Source organism: Porites lutea, chromosome 8 (assembly GCF_958299795.1).
Source record: "Porites lutea chromosome 8, jaPorLute2.1, whole genome shotgun sequence".
NCBI lineage: Eukaryota > Metazoa > Cnidaria > Anthozoa > Scleractinia > Poritidae > Porites > Porites lutea.
The window spans coordinates 766,295-792,500 of record NC_133208.1 but is presented as its reverse complement, the minus strand read 5'-3'; the positions used below and the strand labels follow the sequence as shown (position 1 = coordinate 792,500).

The 26,206-nt window shown below is 41.7% G+C and overlaps 1 protein-coding gene and 1 long non-coding RNA gene across 2 annotated transcripts in view; one reads left to right on the top strand and one right to left on the bottom strand.

The window, feature by feature from the left end:
• LOC140946976 (uncharacterized) overlaps positions 1-3,768 on the top strand; it is a 7,281-nt gene extending 3,513 nt beyond the window's left edge. The window contains exons 2-3 of the long non-coding RNA XR_012166894.1: positions 334-489; positions 3,573-3,768. This is a non-coding gene — a long non-coding RNA (uncharacterized lncRNA). The remainder of the gene's footprint in view (positions 1-333; positions 490-3,572) is intronic.
• LOC140946960 (2-aminomuconic semialdehyde dehydrogenase-like) overlaps positions 1-8,789 on the bottom strand; it is a 9,787-nt gene extending 998 nt beyond the window's left edge. The window contains exons 1-12 of the mRNA XM_073396047.1: positions 8,570-8,789; positions 7,350-7,556; positions 6,440-6,651; positions 5,628-5,794; positions 4,685-4,755; positions 4,478-4,582; positions 3,546-3,621; positions 2,799-2,897; positions 2,564-2,636; positions 2,428-2,468; positions 1,352-1,447; positions 1-464 (exon numbers count right to left, since the gene is read on the bottom strand). The exon at positions 1-464 is cut by the window's left edge and continues 998 nt beyond it. Of these exons, the coding sequence (XP_073252148.1) occupies positions 318-464; positions 1,352-1,447; positions 2,428-2,468; positions 2,564-2,636; positions 2,799-2,897; positions 3,546-3,621; positions 4,478-4,582; positions 4,685-4,755; positions 5,628-5,794; positions 6,440-6,651; positions 7,350-7,556; positions 8,570-8,742 (1,467 nt within the window). The 5' untranslated portion in view covers positions 8,743-8,789 and the 3' untranslated portion in view covers positions 1-317. The remainder of the gene's footprint in view (positions 465-1,351; positions 1,448-2,427; positions 2,469-2,563; positions 2,637-2,798; positions 2,898-3,545; positions 3,622-4,477; positions 4,583-4,684; positions 4,756-5,627; positions 5,795-6,439; positions 6,652-7,349; positions 7,557-8,569) is intronic.
• Positions 8,790-26,206: the final 17,417 nt, after the last annotated feature.

Below are 26,206 nucleotides of genomic sequence, written 5' to 3'. Positions count from 1 at the left end.
GTGGATTATGCCAACACTACCAACGTTGAATTTATTTTTGACCCGAAGGTTTTATTCCATTGTTGATTAATTTTCAGCTATTTGAAAATTTTTAAGTTGATCAAGTGTAAATGACTGCCAGGGGAGTCAGCAGATTGGTTCTTTGACAACATTATGACATGATCATATCGTATGCATAGACGATACAGCATGTCATGATCATATCGTATGCATAGACGATACAGCATGTCCCGCAGAAAAACAGCATTTTGATAAATGGGCATGCGCTGAACCGTGAACCTGTCTCTTTAAAAGGACTCTATTAGTAATATTACTATTTACATTTTAATGCAGATTGTTTTAGCTTCTGTGTAAAACTCGTACGACTCTGTAGCTCCTTCTCTTCCAATTCCGGACGCCTTGAACCCTCCGAACGGCATGTTGAGGTCACGAACCAGCCAACAGTTGCACCAAACTGTTCCCGCCTGAAATTACACCAATAATAACCACGTAAGTACCTCGTCTTTATTTTATGTTAGATATTTTTACGTTCTTCTATCCTTGCTCCGCCCAGTATCTGAGAGGCCTCGCCCCTGTTGATAATCATCCCGCAACATGAACACAGAAAGTCAAACAGAAACGCGTCCGCAAGACAAGGGTGATGGGAATTTATGAGTAGAATAGTTTAAAGATTGAAGCACTTAGTACCAGTCATAGCGGCTAAAACCGGAAAAGTGGACTACCTCTGAAGGTATCTTTCTTTTCAAGTCTTTTTCAGTAGAAACAATCGATGCATTTAAAATTCAACTGCATTGTCCGATTTTCTTCTAAAAGAGTGGAAAGTGAGCGTTTTTTGAACGGGATTTGTGAATTATTTCCTTGCAATGTAGCTAAGAGTTTATTTATGAACTTGAAAACTTCTCAGCATCATCGGGACACGTTAAGATGCACAGCGCATGGCCCAGAATTGGGAAGTTGTATTTATTTCCTAAAAAACGCGGTGTACACAGTCAGTGCAGTATGCAAGCAAGCTGTCCCCTTGGGGTGGGTGTAAGGGAGGACATAGGGACTTTTGGTTGAGGGTTCTCTGACATTCACTCTTCCCAATGAGGGTAATTATGACTATAAGATAGGCCGATATCTGTAGTCGCTGTGACACGCGATCAGTGTTCTGGAGACATTCTTTGTCTTAGGTACTGCGGGGTTGGGGGTGGGGTGATTGGTTGGAAATGTAGACTTTCAGTTCAGGGTACTACTGTATTCTCTCCCCTCACAATGATAGCCTGCTTCACACCACCACCAGAGAGCCCCGGAGAGCTTTCTAGCAGGCTACGCAATTAGGGTCATATGACAATAAGTTACGTCACAATACCTGTAATCGCTGTGACACACGGTGTGTTCTGGAGACATTCTCTGTCCAAACTACTGCACATAATCCATACTGTACACCGTTGGCTCGCTTGATAACCTCAAAAGAGTGAAAAGGAGACGTTAAATCTTTACACGACTGTGACCAAGTGGTCGCTTGCAGGAGAGTAAAAAATGCGCTGTTTTTTTCCCTGACGATAAGTCACTCGAGCACCACTGAGCACTGATTTGCCTGTGACATAATTTCAAGGATTTTAATACAGAACAGTGGCTTGTTCATTGAGATGGTTACCTTTCAGAAGGGCTATACAGATTACAAAAAAAAACATGAAATTGAAAGAAACAATCAATTTGATAACAGAAGCAGGATAGCAAACTGGGATAAAAAAAATGACCCCCCCGGGGGGGGGTGGGTACTTACTTATAAGAGGCTAATGGGGATGTGCCGCTGGATGGGGTCGCATGGATTGACTATAATAGGGTCGCATTCTCAATAGAGTTACTAGAATGGGGTCGCACATTTTCGGTTTTTTGGGGGCAAGACAGTGCTTCATATTTACGGTTAGCAAACATACCAGAATGCTTGTACTGTAGGTGAAAATTAAAGTGTTTTTCATTCAGTTAAAAAATGGGTAAATTCATAAAAATAGAAAGTGACTAAATTGAGATCGCAAAAATTAGATATTTGCCCAAAAGTGACTAAGATGAGATCTATCATTGGCCACAAAATAGACTATAATGGGGTAGGGGCTCTGAGAGGCCAGCGGTACATACTTAACAAAAATTTACCCAAGTACCCCCCCCCCCCCCCCCCCAGAAAAACGCAAGAGTAAAAAGGAAGAAAGGGGATTGGGGATAGGGAGGTTCCCTCTCTCTTTTTCTTCATGGCATTTATCCACCCACTGCTCCGCCCTCTTTGATTTTATGCGATTGCCCAGGCTAATTTTGAAGCAGAAATAAATTATGTATGATGGTTCTACAAAAGAAAGAAAACACATTGGAAAGTCCCGCCCAAAAAATAAAAGAACAATCAAAGATAGGAGCAGAAACAAGTCATTTCCACAACGATAAAGCACAAACCTCTTCTTCAGTTTCAAATGGTACAATTGCAACCACCGGTCCTATGGACAAAAATTGATGTAAAGAATAATTAAGTCGGCCTTCATATTAATTATCCAAAATAAAGTGACAAAGGGGGACATTAGTAATCACTGACCAAATATTTCCTCCTGCATACAGCGAGTGCTATCAGTTAAACCAGTGATCACTGTGGGTCGCATGAAGTATCCCTGCAATATTACACAATGACAAAATCAGTGCAATTCAGAGGCAATGACATCAAGCTAATTAAATATATCTGCTCAGCTGATACTGTGTGACAATTTCAACCTTAGGAATGATTGATTGAAGAAATATTTGTGGACTATTTACTAGTACTCAATGAACTATACCTCTGTATGCGGGCTGGGAAGACTTAATGGTGGGTCCTTTCCTTCACCGCAAACAATTTCCCCACCTTCATTCACTGCAAGTTTTACATATCCAAGCACCTGTAAAATATAACAACAAAACTTGTTCAATACACCACAGTTCCTCTTCAAAATCTACCAAGGAGTGGAGCAGTTCAAAGAAGTATTAATTATGTCCAAGAATTTCCTCTGGGGATTGAAAAGGTTATTTAAACTCTACGCATTTTGCAGAAATTACCATAGGCAATTTTAAGTGTGGTTGACCTAGATGGTCCTAGATGAAGCATACTCAGAAACTGTATGAAAAATACACTCAACTGATACTCTTCTTAAAATGGTGCACCACTGAGTTTTAGAACTATTAAGAAAACTAGTAGCCTGTTCCAGGTGTTCATTATTGATGGGGCAGTGCAGGAAAAAACGGTGATGGGGTGGGGTAGGGGGTGAGAGTGTTGCCTCCTCTCCCCCTCTGCCCCTGTCCTCCTCCTTATTTTTTTCCCACTCTCTGACCTCACGCTGCCTTCCACTATCTGAATGCCTAGAACAGGCTAGAAAATTAAGAACATAAGAAAAATACAATATTCTATTTTGTTACCTGCAAAAATGTTTCTGAGGAAGATTGAATCATCTGTGATCTTGTGTTAAACTGCTGACGGTCACAGTTTGACAGATTACTTGAGATTATTATGTACAATGTTAGGTTTGCATTTATGTACAAATTAAAAATACCTTAGCTAAGTGTTCTTTGCTTATCAGTGCCCCAAGATTTGTGCCTGGATCTTTTGGAGAGCCAACTTGAAGCTGTCTGAAGAAAAACGAGTTTAAGCACTCACTAGTAGTAAGGAATTATTCGTTGATGCATAGTTTGAGCTTTAAAAAGGAAACTCTACACAATATTAAACAAGTGTGTACACACATTTCATTTTTTTTAGTTCTATAGCTTAAGTGCTTGATCAATTTGTTGGGTGAAATGGTCTGGTATGACTTAGCCTGTGCCAGGCTCTCAGATAGTATAGTGGGGACGTATTAAACGAGCAAAGCGAAAATAAGATGTGGGCGACTTGGGAAAGGGGGCGGTGGCGGCGGGAAAAATGGCGCACGTTTTTCTCATTTCTTTTTACTGAACGACTTTTCACCACTATCTCGGAGCCTGGAACAGGCTAGGTATGACTTGGAAGATTTATTATTATCGGTAGTTTTTGTGTCTTTTTCTAAATCACTGATACTCATTCAAACTTTTTAGCTTGTATGTTTTGTCTTCCCAATTCAGACCATGTGATGTTCTCCAGGGAATTTGGCATAGATATATATGTGGATACAAGTGCATAGGGTGACATTTGAAAGGAACAGTTCTATGGGGTGACATATCACATGGTCTGAAATGGGAAACCAAAACATACAAGCTAAAAAGGTCTGTTTTATTATACTAGGATCTGTGGTTCATCACACAGTTTCTCTGTGTATAGAAAGTTTACTATTATTTTCAACGAACTTTAAGTGTTAAATTTTATTACTTGGGGTGGATCCAGAAAATTCAGAAACAGTTGGCCAGGACACTAGATACTTTTTTATTTTACTGATGTTCTAATAATAGAACATATCACAGAAAAAGGGGGGAGCATAATACCATCGGCTCCACCCCTAAATCCACTCATGATTACCTTGTTTTCTCGACAAATTTTTCCAGAAATTTGTCAAAAATTCCTTTTTGAACAAAAACTCTGCTAGTACAAAGGCAAATCTCTCCTTGATTGGCAAAACTGGACCTGCAATAAGAGCACAAATAATTGCTGAAGACTTAGTACCAAGACTTACAGTGTGGTAAAAAACTCTAATGCTAGTTTTCAAACCACAGTAGGCCATCAAACCTGATAGTTGTTGCTAAACACTTTTCTAGGTCAGCATCATCAAAAACAATGGCAGCATTTTTCCCTCCAAGCTGGAATGCAAAGTAAAATAAAGAAAAGGGCTTTGAATAATCAATATGTGCATAGTATGATGATCTAGGATATTTTATGCATTTTTTAATTATTATTTCCATTTTTATACACAAGAAAGGTAAATAACCAATAATATTTTAAATTAATACCGCCTTAACAATGTGAAGTCAACCCTCTCTTGACCTTTCCACTCCCATCTTGGGAATGAATGATTGGCCAGTGTCTTATAAGGTGGCTCTAACTTTTGAGACAAAACCCTTTGGCGTGAAAACTTTGGCATTTCACGCACATGGTGCTATTTGTTTTTTAGCATTCTAGAAAATATAATTTGGCAAAGTTGTTGAATTTTGACTTTTCCCATCATTGTGAGTAAAAGGGTTAACCATTACCTCCCTAAAATCAACACCAGGCTGGGCAGCCTGGGTTGGCCCCTGCATGCATTTCATAGACCTTTCTTAGAGAACCTCAGAGCTGTCGTCAAAGGTGCTCCTCTTACCTGTGGGGGAAGGGGGCATGGGGAACCCATAGAAAAGAGACATGGACACTCCTCTTCTCCTTTTGAGGCATTAATTCTGGATTTTTGCTTTCAGTTAATATGTTCCAGGCAAGACATCATTATTTTTAGATCTTGATTATAATGGGGTTGCAAGTGAAGAAATAATTACTATAGAAATGGTAATTCTCTTAGTATTGTCAGTAGTATCTCTTAGGGGATCAAAACAGCCTGAGCCATGCCCTAATTAGTCTCATCTAGGGTATTAATTCAAAATTGAAGGAGCATCCTTGTCTCTTGTTATGGGAGTCACTCTCCTCCCCCCCCCCCCTCGGTAAATTATCTTAGGTAGACAGAGATTACTCTGTCAGTACTTACCTCCAATGAAAGCTTTTTGTAGAATGGAGCACTCATTTGTGTAATTGTCTGACCAGTGGCTGTGGAACCAGTGAATGAGATGACTGGAATATCGGGGTGCTTCACAATTGCAGCTCCAGCCTTAGGTCCTGTTCCAAACACAAGGTTACATACTCCAGGGGGGAGTCCTGTTTTCAAACACACAATAAGTAAATATGCAATATATATCATCAGGGCTGTCAATAAGGGCTGGTAGCCGGCCAAAACCGCCGGCTAGTTAGCTATCCTTAACTGGCTACTTTCATCTCCTTCTACCATAACTGCTAACAAAAAATAAGCACCTTTGAATAAAATTATCACACATATGTTTTCCAGTTTTGAATGTCATTGAACGCATATTTAAAAGGTTTTAGATCTGTGAAACGTTCAAGGCATGTTATGATGTGGAATGCCTGGGAAATTTTGATGGCATTGTTCTCAGTCTTGCGTGTATTCTGACGAAACAATATCCTGTCCACAGTGGAAAATACCACTTGAAAACCCCTGGAAACACCATTTCCAAGACTCTTAATCTCAAAATGTCCCTAGATGCATCGGCCCTCAAGAACTTGTGCCTTTGGTGCAAGTTCCAAAGCCGCCTACTATTCATTATTAGCCTGCTACTTAAAATCTTTTTGACAGCCCTCTATTATATTAACCAAACATGAGGTCAAGATGGCTGGGTGCTGAACAAGTTTATTTTTATTTATTTATTTTTTATACACAAGACAAAGTTGAGGTCCATAAAGGTGGCCTTAAAACACCAATGAATACAGAAGCAATTAAATGCCCACCTGCTTCATTCATTAGCTTAGCCATCATCCATGCAGTAACAGATGTCATCTCACTTGGTTTACACACAACAGTATTGCCAGCGGCAATAGCAGGGGCAATCTTAAATGTTAAGAGGTACAAGGGCAGGTTCCATGGGGAGATGAGACCAGCCACACCTATTGGACACCTGACACAGTAGTTTACAGCACCCACCTTGTTTAAAACATTGGAGCTGCAAGAAAAATTTGTAATATTATTTAATCTGAAGGTATGGCAAATAGTAAAAAAATCAGAGACTTGCCATGATGGAGAGACTCTTGGTTTCCTTTTCCAGGGTTGTAATGAAGATAAGCTTATTCATGGTCACCAGACGGTGAGTGTAGTTTTTAAACTCACTGTGATAAATAAGCTGGCAAGTGAAAAGGAGCACTATAATATTTTAACAAATCAGGAACCATCATGTTTTAACAGAACTTTTGCAACAGAGTCTGTCACCCCCATATTGGTGTTGTCACCACTAGCCTACAAGTCATGTAGCCACACCCTGCGTCTACACGTAGGCTACTCAGTACCACATGCAATGCTACTCCAGCCAAGCAGACAGTCAGTAAAACTAGGATTTTTCTAGTCTTTTCAAGACATGCAGTAGTGGAGTGTAGAATTAAAGGCAGAGAGTGGAAAAAATAGCCCTCTAGCTGCTTTTCCTCCTCACTTTTCTTTGCCCCTGGAACAGGTGAGGTCAACCCTGACCAATGGAGTCCTCATAATTATGCACTACAGTGACACCGTTCAAGCAGACATCGGCACAGGACTCTGGTTGGAAATGTTAACTTAGCATAGTCTTTTGCAACAGTTTAGCTCAAAAAGGGTACAGGAAGAAAACTTTGGCCCTTTTTTCACCGCACTATGCTTATCTTTGTACATACTTACTGGTTCATTGATGAAGCATTTATTATTGTTGAAGCAAAGAATCTTAAGTTAAGGCAGGCACGTGGAATATCCACTGTTTTAGCAAGTAACACTGGTTTGCCCTGATCTCTGGACTCAGCCTCTGCAAATTCATCTAACTTTGATTCAATAAGGTCTGCAATCTTCCTCATGATTTTTGCCCGTAACTCTGGAGGGGTTTTCGACCAGCTGATAAGAGAAAGATGGGCTTCATATTAAATGAGACTGGTAAAAATCAACTGATATGATTTCAAACCAGTCAAATATTATCTCCACAATAATTGTCACCATTTTCGTTGTCCATATTAACACTCCCCCCCTCCCCACCCAAAAAAAAATGTTTACCGACAAAATACCAAGAACCACATCTACTGGGTAACTTAGACACCCGACAAAAATTGTTTTTCTCACAATACGTTGTACAGGGGGCCATTCCATTTAATATCCACACCCCCCTATGGATCAGATTTTCTGAGGGGGGTCTTAAAAGTTATTTCTTAGGGGGTGGCTGTGTCGGCATCTTATGATCTTTTAAGTACTTCCTAGGGGTATGAGAAAAACTCCCATCTTTCTGAAGGGGTTAAGAAAAAATTGTTTATTTCTAAGGGGGTGGGACTGTGACGATGCATTTGATCTTTTTCTTTTCTTGGGGGGTCAGCTTACCTCATCCTTATGGGGGTGGGGTGTGGCTATTAAATGGAAAGGCCCCTGTCAGAGTGGTGCCAATAGTGACCTGAAACTGAGAGCACTCACACTTTTAAGAGGGTTCCCAATATGATTCTTTAAACCCGTCATCCAAACCTCAGTTGTCGTGGTAATATTAGCGCTAATCATAAAAAGGACTGCAGAAGTGACCCCCAAAGGGGGAGGTAAGGGGGTGTGTACTTGACACGAACAAGAAACAAAATAAAAAACCTCGTTTTCTTTTCCCTGACAACCCATTTTTCATAGGCTGTACTGTTAATGTAATATTGTAGAAGCCTCGAAATGTACTTGAGATGAGCTTTCGAAGCAAAGGATCGAACAAACAGATGAAACACAGCTGATAACTGGAGCTAATGGCGTAGCTTAATTTGGTAAGATTTGTAGCAATCAAATTAAAATGTGAACAAGTGTTTTCAATCATTTTGAGACTGAGTTGCCTTCATAAGACGCTCTTACGCGAGAACGGAAAAAAAACTAGAAAAGATTCTGTGCTCTACCTTTCAAAAGCATCACGCGCGGCCTTGACAGCCATATCCACTTCTTCTTGATCGCTGTCGGGGACCTTGCAATACACTTTCCCCGTTGATGGATCATAGCTGTCGATATGGTTTTTGCAAGGAACGAACTGTCCGTTAATAAAGTTTTCAAGCATTAACATGTCTGCCGCCATTTCTGTAGGTTAAAATATTATTCTTCGTGTTCGTGATTACGCAAATCTCACTTAAAATTTCCCCTCCCTCCCTCCCTCATCAGTTTCACGATTATCGCTTTAAGCCAAAAAGCGACAACTCATCCGTACTGCAGTAAGTACTTATATGAAGCTTTCATATTTTTAATTTCTAATATTATTACAGACCGAATTGAACTTCAAGCAGTTTTCTTACCAATTTTATCATAACTAAAACAAAAAACGACCCGTCGGGGTGGGGTGAAAAGATGACTTGCAGTCCCAATAGCCTTTGCGAATGCTCATGTACATTGCGGCCATTTTACTCCACGTGCCCGGGAAAATTCGAAAAATGAATTTTTCTTAGCATTTTTCATGAGTTTTAAAGAGTGTTAGTCATGTTTTATTTAATTTCCAAATACAAAACAAATACAAAAGTTGAAATAAGATTACTTTATTTGTTAGCAAAAGTGGACGGAAAAGTTGACACGAAGATAAAGATTTGCATTGCACTGGCTTCCAGAAGATTTCCGCACGCTTAGTGCTCGAGGTAAGTTTGATTTGAGCTTAACGTAACAGGATTTAACCGTATTAGGGCTTACTATTATGTCGCTGTTTTAATGAAATTTATACGATTTGCGTGAAGTGGCGTGTGTAGACCGCTTGCCCGCTGTGATCACTTTGGAAGTAAAGTCATCACCATGTTCAACTCGCGCGATCCCCTTGGGGGGCTCGGGGGATGCACTCCTTTGTCTGGACTAAACGTATTCCAAAGAGAGGAATAGTTAAGAAGCCTGCCAGACTCCGTTGTTATATGTCTTTGAGGACTCTACAGGGTGCACAACGTTGAATAGCATTTCTATGATTTTCATCATATTACTCATATTGTTATCAGCTTGTCCTAAAATATGTCTAGAATATCATATCACTTAACTTAATCACATATCACTAAGAATATCTCTCTCCAGGCTAACACTAAAAAGGAATATGTGTTTCCTGCACAGGGAAAGACATCACACTAGGGATATGTGTTTCCCAGGTTAGGGAACACATAACACTAGGGATATGTGTTTCCAATGTAGGGGAACACATATCACTAGGGATATGTGTTTCCCATGTAGGAGAACACATATCACTAGGGATATGTGTTTCCCAGGTAGGGGAACACATAACACTAAGGATATGTGTTTCCAAGGTAGGGGAACACATAACACTAGGGATATGTGTTTCCCAGGTAGAGGAACACATAACACCTAGCGATATGTATTTCCCAGGTAGGGGTACACATAACACTAGGGATATGTGTTTCCCAGGTACGGGAACACATAACACTAGGAATATGTGTTCCCAAGGAAGGGGAACACATAACACTAGGAACGTGTCTTTCCCAGGTAGGGAAACACATAACACTAGGGATATGTGTTTCCCAGGTAGGGGAACACATATCACTAGGGATATGTGTTTCCCAGGTAGGGGAACACATAACACTAGGGATATGTGTTTCCCACGTAGAGGAACACATAACACTAGGGATATGTGTTTCCCAGGTAGGGGAACACATAACACTAGGGATATGTGCTCCCCAGGAAGGGGAACACATAACACTAGGGATATGTGTTTCCCAGGTAGGGAAACACATAACACTAGGGATATGAGTTTCCCAGGTAGGGGAACACATAACACTAGGGATATGTGTTTCCCAGGTAGGGGAACACATAACACTAGGGATATGTGTTCCCCAGGAAGGGGAACACATAACACTAGGAATGTGTGTTTCCCAGGTAGGGGAACACATAACACTAGGGATATGTGTTTCCCAGGTAGGGAAACACATAACACTAGGGATATGAGTTTCCCAGGTAGGGGAACACATAACACTAGGGATATGTGTTTCCCAGGTAGGGGAACACATAACACTAGGGATATGTGTTCCCCAGGAAGGGGAACACATAACACTAGGAATGTGTGTTTCCCAGGTAGGGGAACACATAACACTAGGGATATGTGTTTCCCAGGTAGGGGAACACATAGCACTAGGGATATGTGTTTCCCAGGTAGGGAAACACATAGCACTAGGGATATGTGTTTCCCACGTAGGGGAACACATAACACTAGGGATATGTGTTTCCCAGGTAGGGGAACACATAACACTAGGGATATGTGTTTCCCAGGTAGGGGAACACATAGCACTAGGGATATATGTTTCCCACGTAGGGAAACACATAGCACTAGGGATATGTGTTTCCCAGGTAGGGAAACACATAACACTAGGGATATGTGTTTCCCAGGTAGGGGAACACATAACACTAGGGATATGTGTTTCCCAGGTAGGGGAACACATAATACTAGGGATATGTGTTTCCCAGGTAGGGAAACACATAGCACTAGGGATATCTGTTTCCCAGGTAGGGGAACACACAACACTATGGATCTGTGTTTCCCAGGTAGGGAAACACATAACACTAGGGATATGAGTTTCCCAGGTAGGGGAACACATAACACTAGGGATATGTGTTTCCCAGGTAGGGGAACACATAACACTAGGGATATGTGTTCCCCAGGAAGGGGAACACATAACACTAGGAATGTGTGTTTCCCAGGTAGGGGAACACATAACACTACGGATATGTGTTTCCCAGGTAGGGGAACACATAACACTAGGGATATGTGTTTCCCAGGTAGGAGAACACATAACACTATGGATATGTGTTTCCCAGGTAGGGGAACACATAACACTAGGGATATGTGTTCCCCAGGAAGGGGAACACATAACACTAGGAATGTGTGTTTCCCAGGTAGGGAAACACATAACACTAGGGATATGTGTTTCCCAGGTAGGGGAACACATAGCACTAGGGATATGTGTTTCCCAGGTAGGGAAACACATAGCACTAGGGATATGTGTTTCCCAGGTAGGGGAACACATAGCACTAGGGATATCTGTTTCCCAGGTAGGGAAACACATAGCACTAGGGATATGTGTTTCCCAGGTAGGGAAACACATAACACTAGGGATATGTGTTTCCCAGGTAGGGGAACACATAACACTAGGGATATGTGTTTCCCAGGTAGGGGAACACATAATACTAGGGATATGTGTTTCCCAGGTAGGGAAACACATAGCACTAGGGATATGTGTTTCCCAGGTAGGGGAACACATAACACTATGGATCTGTGTTTCCCAGGTAGGGAAACACATAACACTAGGGATATGAGTTTCCCAGGTAGGGGAACACATAACACTAGGGATATGTGTTTCCCAGGTAGGGGAACACATAGCACTAGGGATATGTGTTTCCCAGGTAGGGGAACACATAACACTATGGATCTGTGTTTCCCAGGTAGGGAAACACATAACACTAGGGATATCAGTTTCCCAGGTAGGGGAACACATAACACTAGGGATATGTGTTTCCCAGGTAGGGGAACACATAACACTAGGGATATGTGTTCCCCAGGAAGGGGAACACACAACACTAGGAATGTGTGTTTCCCAGGTAGGGGAACACATAACACTAGGGATATGTGTTTCCCAGGTAGGGGAACACATAGCACTAGGGATATCTGTTTCCCAGGTAGGGAAACACATAGCACTAGGGATATGTGTTTCCCAGGTAGGGAAACACATAACACTAGGGATATGAGTTTCCCAGGTAGGGGAACACATAACACTAGGGATATGTGTTTCCCAGGTAGGGGAACACATAACACTAGGGATATGTGTTCCCCAGGAAGGGGAACACATAACACTAGGAATGTGTGTTTCCCAGGTAGAGGAACACATAACACTAGGGATATGTGTTTCCCAGGTAGAGGAACACATAACACTAAGGATATGTGTTTCCAAGGTAGGAGAACACATAACACTATGGATATGTGTTTCCCAGGTAGGGAAACACATAACACTAGGGATATGAGTTTCCCAGGTAGGGGAACACATAACACTAGGGATATGTGTTTCCCAGCTAGGGGAACACATAACACTAGGGATATGTGTTCCCCAGGAAGGGGAACACATAACACTATGGATATGTGTTTCCCAGGTACGGGAACACATAACACTAGGGATATGTGTTTCCAAGGTAGGGGAACACATAGCACTAGGGATATGTTTTTCCTAGGTAGGGAAACACATAGCACTAGGGATATGTGTTTCCCAGGTAGGGGAACACATAACACTAGGGATATGTGTTTCCCAGGTAGGGGAAGTCATAACAATAGGGATATGTGTTTCCCAGGTAGGGGAACACATAGCACTAGGGATATGTGTTTCCCAGGTAGGGAAACACATAGCACTAGGGATATGTGTTTCCCAGGTAGGGGAACACATAACACTATGGATATGTGTTTCCCAGGTACGGGAACACATAACACTAGAAATATCTGTTTCCTGGGTAGGGGAACACATAACACTAGGGATATGTGTTTTCCAGGTAGGGGAACACATAATACTAGGGATATGTGTTTCCCAGGTAGGGGAACACATAACACTATGGATATGTGTTTCCCAGCTAGGGGAACACATAACACTATGGAGATGTGTTTCCCAGGTAGGGGAACACATAACACTAGGGATATGTGTTTCCCAGGTAGGGGAACACATAACACTATGGATATGTGTTTCCCAGGTAGGGGAACACATAACACTAGGGATATGAGTTTCCCAGGTAGGGAAACACATAACACTAGGGATATGAGTTTCCCAGGTAGGGGAACACATAACACTAGGGATATGTGTTTCCTGGGTAGAGGAACACATAACACTAGGGATATGTGTTTTCCAGGTAGGGGAACACATAACACTAAAGATATGTGTTTCCCAGGTAGGGGAACACATAATACTAGGGATATGTGTTTCCCAGGTAGGGGAACACATAACACTATGGATATGTGTTTCCCAGCTAGGGGAACACATAACACTAGGGATATGTGTTTCCTAGGTAGGGGAACACATAACACTAGGGATATGTGTTTCCCAGGTAGGAGAACACATAACACTATGGATATGTGTTTCCCAGGTAGGGAAACACATAACACTAGGGATATGAGTTTCCCAGGTAGGGGAACACATAACACTAGGGATATGTGTTTCCCAGGTAGGGGAACACATAACACTAGGGATATGTGTTTCCTGGGTAGGGGAACACATAACACTAGGAATGTGTGTTTCCCAGGTAGGGGAACACATAACACTAGGGATATGTGTTTCCCAGGTAGGGGAACACATAGCACTAGGGATATGTGTTTCCCAGGTAGGGAAACACATAGCACTAGGGATATGTGTTTCCCAGGTAGGGGAACACATAACACTAGGGATATGTGTTTCCCAGGTAGGGGAAGTCATAACAATAGGGATATGTGTTTCCCAGGTAGGGGAACACATAGCACTAGGGATATGTGTTTCCCAGGTAGGGAAACACATAGCACTAGGGATATGTGTTTCCCAGGTAGGGGAACACATAACACTATGGATATGTGTTTCCCAGGTACGGGAACACATAACACTAGGGATATCTGTTTCCTGGGTAGGGGAACACATAACACTAGGGATATGTGTTTTCCAGGTAGGGAAACACATAATACTAGGGATATGTGTTTCCCAGGTAGGGGAACACATAACACTATGGATATGTGTTTCCCAGCTAGGGGAACACATAACACTAGGGACATGTGTTTCCCAGGAAGGGGAACACATAACACTAGGTATGTGTGTTTCCCAGGTAGGGGAACACATAACACTAGGGATCTGTATTTCCCAGGTAGGGGAACACATAGCACTAGGGATATGTGTTTCCCAGGTAGGGAAACACATAGCACTAGGGATATATGTTTCCCAGGTAGGGGAACACATAACACTAGGGATATGTGTTTCCCAGGTAGGGGAACACATAACACTAGGGATATGTGTTTCCCAGGTAGGGGAACACATAACACTAGGGATATGTGTTTCCCAGGTAGGGGAACACATAGCACTAGGGATATGTGTTTCCCAGGTAGGGAAACACATAGCACTAGGGATATGTGTTTCCCAGGTAGGGGAACACATAACACTAGGGATATGTGTTTCCCAGGTAGGGGAACACATAACACTATGGAGATGTGTTTCCCAGGTAGGGAAACACATAACACTAGGGATATGAGTTTCCCAGGTAGGGGAACACATAACACTAGGGATATGTGTTTCCTGGGTAGGGGAACACATAACACTAGGGATATGTGTTTTCCAGGTAGGGGAACACATAACACTAGGGATATCTGTTTTCCATGTAGGGGAACACATAGCACTAGGGATATGTGTTTCCCAGATAGGGGAACACATAGCACTAAGGATATGTGTTTCCCAGATAGGGGAACTCATAACACTAGGGATATGTGTTTCCGAGGTAGAGGAACACATAACACTAGGGATATGTCTTTCCCAGTTAGGGGAACACATAGCACTAGGGATATGCGTTTCCCAGGTACGGAAACACATATCACTATAGATATGTGTTTCTCAGATAGGGGAACACATAGCAGTAGGGATATGTTTTTCCCAGATAGGGGAACTCATAACACTAGGGATTTTTGTTTCCCAGGTAGGGGAACACATAAAACTAGGGATATGTGTTTCCCAGGTAGGGCACCACATAATAGTAGGGATATGTGTTTCCCAGGTAGGGGAACACATAACAATAGGGATATGTGTTTCCTAGGTAGGGGAACACATAACACTAGGGATATGTGTTTCCCAGGTAGGGGAACACATAACACTAGGCATATGTTTTTCCCAGGTAGGGGAACACATAATACTAGGGATTTTTGTTTCCTGGGTAGGGGAACACATAACGCTAGGGATATGTGTTTCCCAGATAGGGGAACACGTAATACTAGGGATTTTTGTTTCTTGGGTAGGGGAACACATATCACTAGGGATATGTGTTTCCCAGATAGGGGAACTCATAATACTAGGGATTTTTGTTTCCTTGGTAGGGGAACACATAGCAGTAGAGATATGTATTTCCCAGATAGGGGAACACATAGCACTAGGGATATGTGTTTCCCAGGTAGGGGAACACATAACACTAGGGATATGTGTTTCCTGGGTAGGAGAACACATAACACTAGGGAGATGTGTTTCCCAGGTACGGGAACACATAACACTAGGGATATGTGTTTCCCAAGTAGGGGAACACATAACACTAGGGATATGTGTTTCCTAGATACGGGAACACATAACTCTAGGGATTTTTGTTTCCCGGGTAGGGGAACATTTAAAACTAGGGATATGTGTTTCCCAGGTAGGGCAACACATAACACTAGGGATATGTGTTTCCTGGGTAGGGGAACACATAGCACTAGGGATTTTTGTTTCCTGGGTAGGAGAACACATAAAACTAGGGACATGTGTTTCCCAGGTAGGGGAACACATAACACTAGGGATATGTGTTTCCGAGGTACGGGAACACATATCACTAGAGCTATGTGTTTCCTGGGTAGGGGACCACATAACGCTAGGGATTTTTGTTTCCTGGGTAGGAGAACACATAAAACTAGGGATATGTGTTTTCCAGGTAGGGCAACACATAACACTAGGGATATGTGTTTCCCAGGTAGGGGAACACATAACACTAGGGATATGTGTTTCCCAGGTAGGGGAACACATAACACTAGGGATATGTGTTTCCCAGGTAGGGGAACACATATTACTAGGGATATGTGTTTCCCAGGTACGGGAACACATAACACTGGGGATATGTGTTTCCCAGGTACGGGAACACATATCACTAGGGATATGTGTTTCCCAGATAGGGGAACACATAACAGTAGGGATTTTTGTTTCCTGGGTAGGGGAACGCATAAAACTAAGGATATGTTTCAGGGTTTGAGCCAGGCCGCGCCATTGCGCCAATCCCGCACTGCAATTGGAATTGTCCCTTTAAAAAACGGCCAAGGGGACAAAATTATTTGTCCCCTTCAAAATTTAGGGAAAAAACTCGAAAGGAAGCACACACGAAGAGATTTATTTCAGTGCAGAAATTGCAAGCTGAAACAGAACGTTTAAAGTATATTTTATCGCACCTTTAAAGTTCATTCCAAAGTTACGCTTCAGTCACACTCTACCGCTATTTTTGTCGGAGATCTAAGACAGGGCTTCTGATTCTTCGCGCGGTCGCGGAGCCGCGAAATTCACAAAAACACGAAAAATACCGCGAAATTCGGTAGAAATCTTATCAAATACATGTCTGTAAAACATATTTGAAACTTATTTCAGCTATAGGAGGGGCTATTTACTTGCCGTAAACTTGCAAATTTATCTTGGAACTTCGTCACTGAAACGTGTAAACAGGTTATGTTGCGAAAAACTGGGCACTAGCCATGATGTTAAAGGCTTTGCCATTGGTTCATTTCTGGAGCGTATTGTTGTTGAAAGAGCAAATGATGAGCTCTGTTAGAAAAGCGTTAAAAAGGCTGGTCTGATCAAACCGATCGATTTCTAGGGAAATTTGCCTTGAAAATAACCACAAAATCGGCCGTTTTTTACCGATTGCTTTTCGGTGAAGTGTGACCCGAAAACTCCCACGCAATCGGCCGATTTTTCCGCGAATTTGTCCCTAAAAATCCCGCGAAATTTGACTTTTTCTTCCGAGACCTATCAGAAGCCCTGCTAAGAAGACAAACCCCTTTGCATCAGGAGAAGGGTGTACAAATTTCTGTCCCCCTAAAAATGAAAATGTCGCCCAAAAATTTAGCCAGGGGGCAAATTGTCCCCCAGTGATCAAATCCTAGCTCAAACCCTGATGTGTTTCCCAGGTAGGGCAACACATAACACTAGGGATATGTGTTTCCTGGGTAGGGGAACACATAGCACTAGGGATATGTGTTTCCTGGGTAGGAGAACACATAACAGTAGGGAGATGTGTTTCCCAGGTAGGGGAACACATAACACTAGGGATATGTGTTTCCCAGGTAGGGGAACACATAGCACTAGCGATATGTGTTTCCCAGGTAGGGAAACACATAACACTAGGGATATGTGTTTCCCATGTAGGGGAACACATAACACTAGGGATGTGTGTTTCTGAGGTACGGGAACACATATCACTAGAGCTATGTGTTTCCCAGATAGGGGAACACATAACACTAGGGATTTTTGTTTCCTGGGTAGGAGAACACATAAAACTAGGGATATGTGTTTCCCAGGTAGGGGAACACATAACACTAGGGATATGTGTTTCCCAGGTAGGGGAACACATAACACTAGGGATATGTGTTTCCCAGGTAGGGGAACACATAACACTAGGCATATGTTTTCCCAGGTAGGGGAACACATAACACTAGGGATATGTGTTTCCCAGGTAGGGGAACACATAACACTAAGGATATGTGTTTCCCAGGTAGGGGAACACATAGCACTAGGGATATGTGTTTCCCAGATAGGGGAACACATAATACTAGGGATTTTTGTTTCCTGGGTAGGGGAACACATAACACTAGGGATATGTGTTTCCCAGATAGGGGAACACGTAATACTAGGGATTTTTGTTTCCTTGGTAGGGGAACACATAGCACTAGGGATATGTGTTTCCCAGATAGGGGAACTCATAATACTAGGGATTTTTGTTTCCTTGGTAGGGGAACACATAGCACTAGAGATATGTGTTTCCCAGATAGGGGAACACATAGCACTAGGGATATGTGTTTCCCAGATAGGGGAACACATTATACTAGGGATTTTTGTTTCCTGGGTAGGGGAACACATAACAGTAGGGATATGTGTTTCCCAGGTACGGGAACACATAACACTAGGGATATGTGTTTCCCAGGTACGGGAACACATATCACTAGGGATATGTGTTTCCTAGATAGGGGAACACATAACAGTAGGGATTTTTGTTTCCTGGGTAGGGGAACACATAAAACTAAGGATATGTGTTTCCCAGGTAGGGAAACACATAACACTGGGGATATTTTTGTTCTGCTAGCAATGGGATGACCATTTAAATGAAAGGTGTTCGGAAGTGTTTTCAGATGTTACTTTTAATCTAGTATGTGGCTTTTACGTTTGAGTCTGTGGACAAAATTGTACGGCGTTGTCATTTTAAAGAGACCTTTGTAGGAGTTTTTCATCGTCATGGTACTTGTTTTTTTGGTGTACGTAGTGCTTTGTTTGTCTGTAAATCATTAAGGTGTTACTATCCAAAAACCTATTGCTTGCTCGTTAACAGGTTATCTGGAATCTTTTTGGTTACGAAAAGTTTCGTCGTTTTGGAACTTCTTCTACTGACGTAGAAACGGGCGTGTTTGATGCATTTGTTGACGTGTAGGGCTGAATAAATGCAAGGCATAACTGAGGGGATTCTTTCGCGCTGATTGCTTGAGTGCTATTGTCGAACAGCAGATCATGGACATGACGTCATGATGACGCAATATTTATTTCTTTTTCTCTCGCGCACGATTTTCCAATAAACTTCAACGGCAACGGACGTCAAAATCTGTCAATGTTATTGTACAAAACAAATCGACGACAGTTTTATACGGTTTGTAGTTTTATCGCCAGTAGAAATGACGTCAAAATGCTCAGAACTTTTCGATGAAACCACTCGACTGTTGCTCGTGGTTCCACTTGAATTTCGAACATTTTGACGTCATTTTAGCGATGGTCGATGAGAGTACGATTTGTTAAAACCAGCTTGTAACATAACGCAGAATGCAAGGGCATACGATAATTTGACGTCCTTGTTCTAAGGTAGTGGTATACTGTTAAACCCCTTTGTATCTTTTTTTTCACTGCTCGTACAGGTGGAAGAATGTTGTCATATACTGGAATGGCTGGGAAGCTATCTTGTGATGTTCGCTCCTTTTTGTAATGTATCAAAGCGAGAGGTCTGAGGAATCAAGGCACAAAAACATTACTTACAGGATAGAGGACTCTATTCGCTGGATAAATCTGTTTTTTATTGTGTCAATGATTTTCCTGGGTTTTCCTCGTAGTGGTAATCGAGACTTTTAACTACTTAACTGGAAACTCTCCTCATGAAATATACTTTTATAAAATGGATACCTCTCTATTACGGGGAAGCTTTATAGTGAATAGGGGCCTTACGATCCGACAACGGCGACGTCCGACGTCCATGAAAAGGTGGTTGAAAAATAGAATTCGCATCCTAAATGGCCCAGTTACTTAAAAAAAGATAATTTAAGTTGGAGCTGAAGAGAAGGAACTGCACTTAATATGCTTTCTTTTCACTGCTGGTGAAAAAACCTCGTACTTTATTGTTTTAATCTAAAAAAGTTCAAATATCACAAATTTTGGAATAGTTATGATTAATTGGTAACAATACTTCGTGTCGTCCAATTCGGTCTGTAATCATACTCGTGAATGAGCAAATCGGACGACCGCGTATTTTGTTAATTTAGAGAACTTTGCAAAGACGTTTGTGAGCGACGCACGTCAATCCGAAGAGGACTTTTTGCATCTTTGGGCAGTAGTTTTACCCAAGAGAAAGAACACTTGGCAGTACAACTGTACAACTGGGCGGATCTAGGATTTTTTTTAGGAGGGGGTGCACTTGTCTCTTGCTCTACTTCAACACCAATAAACCACATAGTTTTTTTTTCTTTTTTGCAGAATACCAGTTGTATTAGAAAACCGCAGGTCATCTCGGGGGGGAGGGGGGCGCACCCCCTGCACCCTCCCCTTAGATCCGCCCCTGTGTAGAAGGCCTCGCTTCTGGTTGACGCACGTTCCTCAAAAACGTCTTTGCTAAAGTTCCGTTTTGGTCATAAAGGTGACCATATTATTGAGTCAGAGATTGAATGAAGTTTGGTCTCTTAGTATCCAACAGAACTGATGAAAAAAATGGCGCAATCTCACCACTGATTTTGTCGTTATGTACCCCCTAACTGACAGTTTATATTACAGGGCCCGGTTCCTGAAAGGCCGATTAGTGCTAATCCAAGTTTGAAAAAAGAAAAGCACTTTATTTGAGTGTCAATGTATTGAGCAAGAAGGAACTAATTGGAGACACTGTTTTTACGTATCCTACTGGAGACGGGACCGCCATCTTTTGTGGTCATCCGAGCCTCGCGAAGGTCTAGCCATTTGCAGGGCAAGGGCAGTACCTTCAATTCTCAGTCATTTTAAGACCCTGAGTATTGATCCGGCACCGGGAATCGAACCCGTGACCTCCCGCGCAGCAGTCAAGCGCTCTACCGAATGAGCTAATCCTGTTCCACTTTTTGTGTTTCCCTTCCTACGCATAGATATGTAAGATACACATATACCGCCTCCCTAGTATTAATAGAAGGGAGATAAAGCTTATAAGCAAACAAATTTACAACATTTGGTGGTAGATCCATACCTGCTACATCATCCAGGCACAAAGCCAAACTACCCGTTGGAAAGATTTTCGAACGATTTGACATTGCATACGTGCTTTATGTCATCGTATTTTCTCCTTCTTCAAATATGGGTACTTAGCTAGGCCAGCATATTTTTCTGTCTTTTTTTTTTTCAGTTCACTTGAGGAAGTAGGTATCCTGCACCGAACAAAATCGGGGGAGTCAGTGGAAGGTCGTGTGCGAGACATCATTGTCGTCAAAAGTCTTTTCGGCAAGCCGCCGCGTATAGGGAGCGAGGAAAAGTGAGGAGTCCATAGAACCCGGAGCAAGCAACTTCCATGCCCTCGTGTCGCGGCGTTTTTCCACGGACCAGTTTATATTTAGAACGGTTTTGGCGCGAATTTTGAATATTTGTTAAATTCCACAAATCAGTCGTCTAAACCTACAGACCTAAAACGATATTTTTTGCGTTTTAATAACGTTTAGTTTTCCTTTTTGATATCGAATGCGATCATAGACATGGTGGAGATTCTATTTTCGCGGGAGAAAGTGCCCTTAAATGTGTCTAAAAATAACCTGGTCCGTGAAACTGCCGTGACATAGGCCTAGTATGGAAGTTGGTCTCTCCGGGTTATAAGCTCCTGGAAAACTTTAACTTCTTGCTCGCGTTTCAGAAACCAACATCGATCGTGTTACAGCAATGGACAGTTGGCCCCCTGCGCCGTAAACCCTCAACTTACAGGAACAGTGGTTTCTCTTTGTCTAGCATGTTCCAGGCGTTCATATTGTGAAGATAACGGAAAGAAAAGAGAGCAGGAAAAACAGCGAGGGGGTATACCCTCTCCCCCCTCCACTTTTCATTTCGCGCCACTCTCATGCTACTATCTGAACGCTTGCAACAGACTACACTTTGTCTGGTCTCTATCCTCGTCCAATAAGGCATGATGATTAGAGTCCAACCCAACTAAAATCCAACGGTCCGTTTTCGCAAATACCAGTTGCATTAGAAAGCCCCTGGTCACCACAGAGGACGGGGGCGGTGCGCACCCCTTGCACTCTACCCCTAGATTCGCCCCTGGGGAAATCTGTCATTTCGGCGTTACCTTTTGTGGTGTGCAAAAAAGTAAAGGGGTGAGACTTGGGGAGGAATCTGCCCGTATAAAACTGTTGAGTGCCTTTCTTGGCTTTAGCCCCTCAGAACCTTCTGCTCTTACCGGCCCGCGCCTTTGGCGATTGCATTTCTTGCTTCGTCTACGCCCAGCATCCATGATGTTAAAATGGTCCGCGATTGGTTTTCTGTGAAACTGCTTGATGGCTGACAGTATGGCCCGTCCCTCTTTCGTAAGTGACGAGGACGACTACGAAAACGAGATCTTCTCAATATTTAATAAATAAGTAGTGCGCGCGTGAACCAGTCAGTTTAACGGGAAAAAGTGACAACAGTCGTCATTCCCGCAACGAGTATTACTGAAGAATGTCGTTTTTTTTAGGAAACAAGTAATCAAAGGTTAGAAGTTTTATAATTTTGTGATCGGGAGACGGCTTAACCTCCTTCACCAATCTCATCCTGTAACCTTAAGGTCTCTATTATGGTTGTTGTGCTCATTGTTTTAAGGCACAAGTGTCTTTAATCTAAAAAAAAATGATCATTTCAGAATACAGAAACCGGAGGTCAGCTGATATGTGTAGATATCACAGGCCAGTTAAATTCACAAGGAACGAATACGAGTTTAGAAAGGATTGGGGTATTCTCAGCAGGTAAAACAATTCAGAGGTCGATCTGGATATACGTAACCCTCGGAAGTACATGCAAATTCATACCTCCACCGTGGTACATGGGATGGGGGGGGGGGGGGGGGGGGGTTTGAACCCTTTCCTAAAGTTTTTGATATGTTGCAGTATTTCCAAATGATTTTGCTTTCAGTGGAAATCCTTTGATCTTCTCAACAAGGTGAGGTATATTTTATGGGTGGTGGCGCTGCTGGAGGCCTGTGACGTCACCAACAATTGTCACCATCTTGGCCGCCATCTTAGATTGTACGAAGACTTAGAAATCAGGTGTAAACCTCGAAAATGGTATGTTTTGTGCTTGACATGAAAAATAATACATAAATATGTTCATTGCACCATTTTACGCACAAGGTTTCCATTAATTGTTGAAAGAAGTTGAAAAACACATGCATTTTTCTCAAAATGGCTTGACCACCTTCTACTTATGAAGTCATATCAGGAGCTTCCTGGTCATATCTAGTAACCATAGACACTGACCATCACTAAACTTGTCTCAAAATACGAACAGGGATAAACGAACAGGTACTGAAAACGTCAGATGCTGATGTTTTATCGTGTAAGAAAAAACTCAACCCCATCGGGGGTGGCAACCACCCCCTCCCCCCTTAGGGTTAATACGTGCTGGAATGCGTTTAAGTGCTTACCTAGCAACTTACGAGCTGGAGTAGACTTGTGAACACAGTATACTCTATCTCATGTAAAAATAAGAAACTTTCTAATCTATAATAATTTTTTTAATAACGATGATGATGATAATAATAATAATAATAATAATAATAATAATAATAACAGGAGCCGATTACTGATAATAATAATAATAATAATAATAGCGGAGCTCCACGCGCGCGATGCACGTCTATCCATCCAAGAAAATTTGGTTATGACTTCAGCGTACGATCTCCCGTCCGTACAGACGCTGGGGGAGGGGGAAGGGAGTCAGAAGTCAGCCCGTCGGGGGAGGAGTATGTTATAACTGAGGTGAAATTTTGCATTTCAAGCACCTCGTTTGTTTCGGAGGTAAATCACATGACCGTCCGGACTTTTAGAGAGAAGAAAAAAACGAGTCTTTCTTTCCACTAAATTTTAATGTCTATATTAACTTAGATACTGGGGAGAGCGCTAGAGCGGGAAATAAATAACCATTGAGACCAATTTGGTTGGAAAAAAACATGAAAATTATATAGCGGCGGTTAAAAATGAGAAATACTAGTGATTACCAAGATGAAAATGAGCGGCAGTGAAAAAACAGCCTGAACAGGAACACAAACATTTCCTCGAAAAAAACGCGTAAACAGTAAGTTAAAAGAAGTTTCACGTTTTAGTCGTGCAAAACAACGACAAGGTAACGTACAATAAAGTGTGCTGCACGTGCAAAGTTGGTTTTTTTGCTAATTAGATTTAGTTTATACTAAAACAGTGGATAATATTTTTCGGGCGCTCTGATTCGCTACTCAATCAGTGAATATCCTGCACTATTCACTGATTCACCTCCAGTTCCTCCGAGCGAGCGACGCCAAACTCACGTAAGTTGCGAGCAAAATGCCTTCCTGGTTTGCTTCCGTAACAAACAAAGAAATTTCACAACTAATCAAGCAAGCTATTCCCGAAATACACGAAGAAGGTTTGGAAGTTTTAACAGGTAAAGCTTTGTCTTTTTGACTCGAATTTATCGATAAAAAGGCCGGTGAAAAAGTTTTTTTGTTTTCAAATGCAAATTAAGCTTAAGTCTTGCGTTACTTTATTTAGTTGACTTGTTCATAAATAAGCTTAAAACTAAATTTAATAATCTTTTTTTACAGAATGATTTTAAATGCAAAAAGAATTCACAACTCCTTTTGAATAAATTTCCCTGCAAGAGCTAAACAAATGCCTTCAAAAGTTTTATTTGTCGGCAAGAAAAAGCGACGGCCGCGGCCGCCCGGTCATTACGCGCCAAAATTGTAATCGTTGGCAACAGTATTTGTATAGGTAATAGCTATAGTGATATTTGGCATAAATACCACGAGTGATATTTCAAAATTGTTATACGAAATTTCACGAGCCGTTAGGCGAGTGAAATTTGAGACAATTTTGAAATATCACGAGTGGTATTTATGTCAAATATCGCATACAAATCATGCTATTATTTGTTTATACTACTACCCTCAAAAGGTTTGTAATTTTCACATGTAGGTATTTCAAATTAAGCTGAAATACCACTGCCCTCACCCAATCAAATTGCAGAAATTTCTCATGTAGTAGTATAAGAGTTAAAAATCATCATTTTTGAGCTCAATTATCTCACTGTTTTAGTATATACTAAAACAATTATTCACCTCAGTGTCGGTGGCTAGTGGTGGTAGTAGTGGTTTTTTACCTTTCTTCTTGTTGTCTTCACCTTGTCTTTAGTATTACTCGATTTTACATTTTCTTTGAGGAAACTATAAAAATTAAAGAGAACTTCGCTTTTAGCCCTGGCTTAATCTATATATTAATAATAGTAACGAGGGCCTTTGCCAGGGCCGTTTTTCCGTGGGGCCTCAATAAGACAAGTGTACGATGACGTCATTTTACTACAACCACCAGAATTCTTCAGTCTGTCTTTTCTCGTGGACTGATTGGGGCCATTAATTTTTTTATACTACTACATGAGAAATTTCTGCAATTTGATTGGCTGAGGGCAGTGGTATTTCAGCTTAATTTGAAATACCTACATGTGAAAATTACAAACCTTTTGAGGGTAGTAGTATAAACAAATAATAGCATGATTTGTATGCGATATTTGACATAAATACCACTCGTGATATTTCAAAATTGTCTCAAATTTCACTCGCCTAACGGCTCGTGAAATTTCGTATAACAATTTTGAAATATCACTCGTGGTATTTATGCCAAATATCGCATACAAATCATGCTATTACCTATACAAACTTCACTGGAAATGAGAAATTTAAATAAGAAAGCAAAAACAAAATGAATTCTAGAAGTTTTAGTCAAATGACGTCATCGTGAAATGGTAGCAGTTTACAATGCACTTCACGATTCATCAACCAATCAAAACGACAAAGCAAGTTAATAGAGTTCGTTCCCTGCCCGCAGATATTTCTTTGGCATAGTTTTTGGTACGCACAAACTGCACATAGTCGTTAGCGTCACTGACATGGGCTGAATTTGCAATGTAAGCCAACCTATGCGCTAGGGTTTTTTTAGGACGAAGGTGGCGTCGCGAAATGTCAGTTGTTTTCTCAGGCTACTATCACGCAGGCTACCTACGCGAATGCACCAGGGACGCGAACGACTCCGCAACAAGGATGACGACTGGTAGAAATTTTCCTAGATCTGTCAAGTGCTCCAAAAGATCATAGCATTGCAG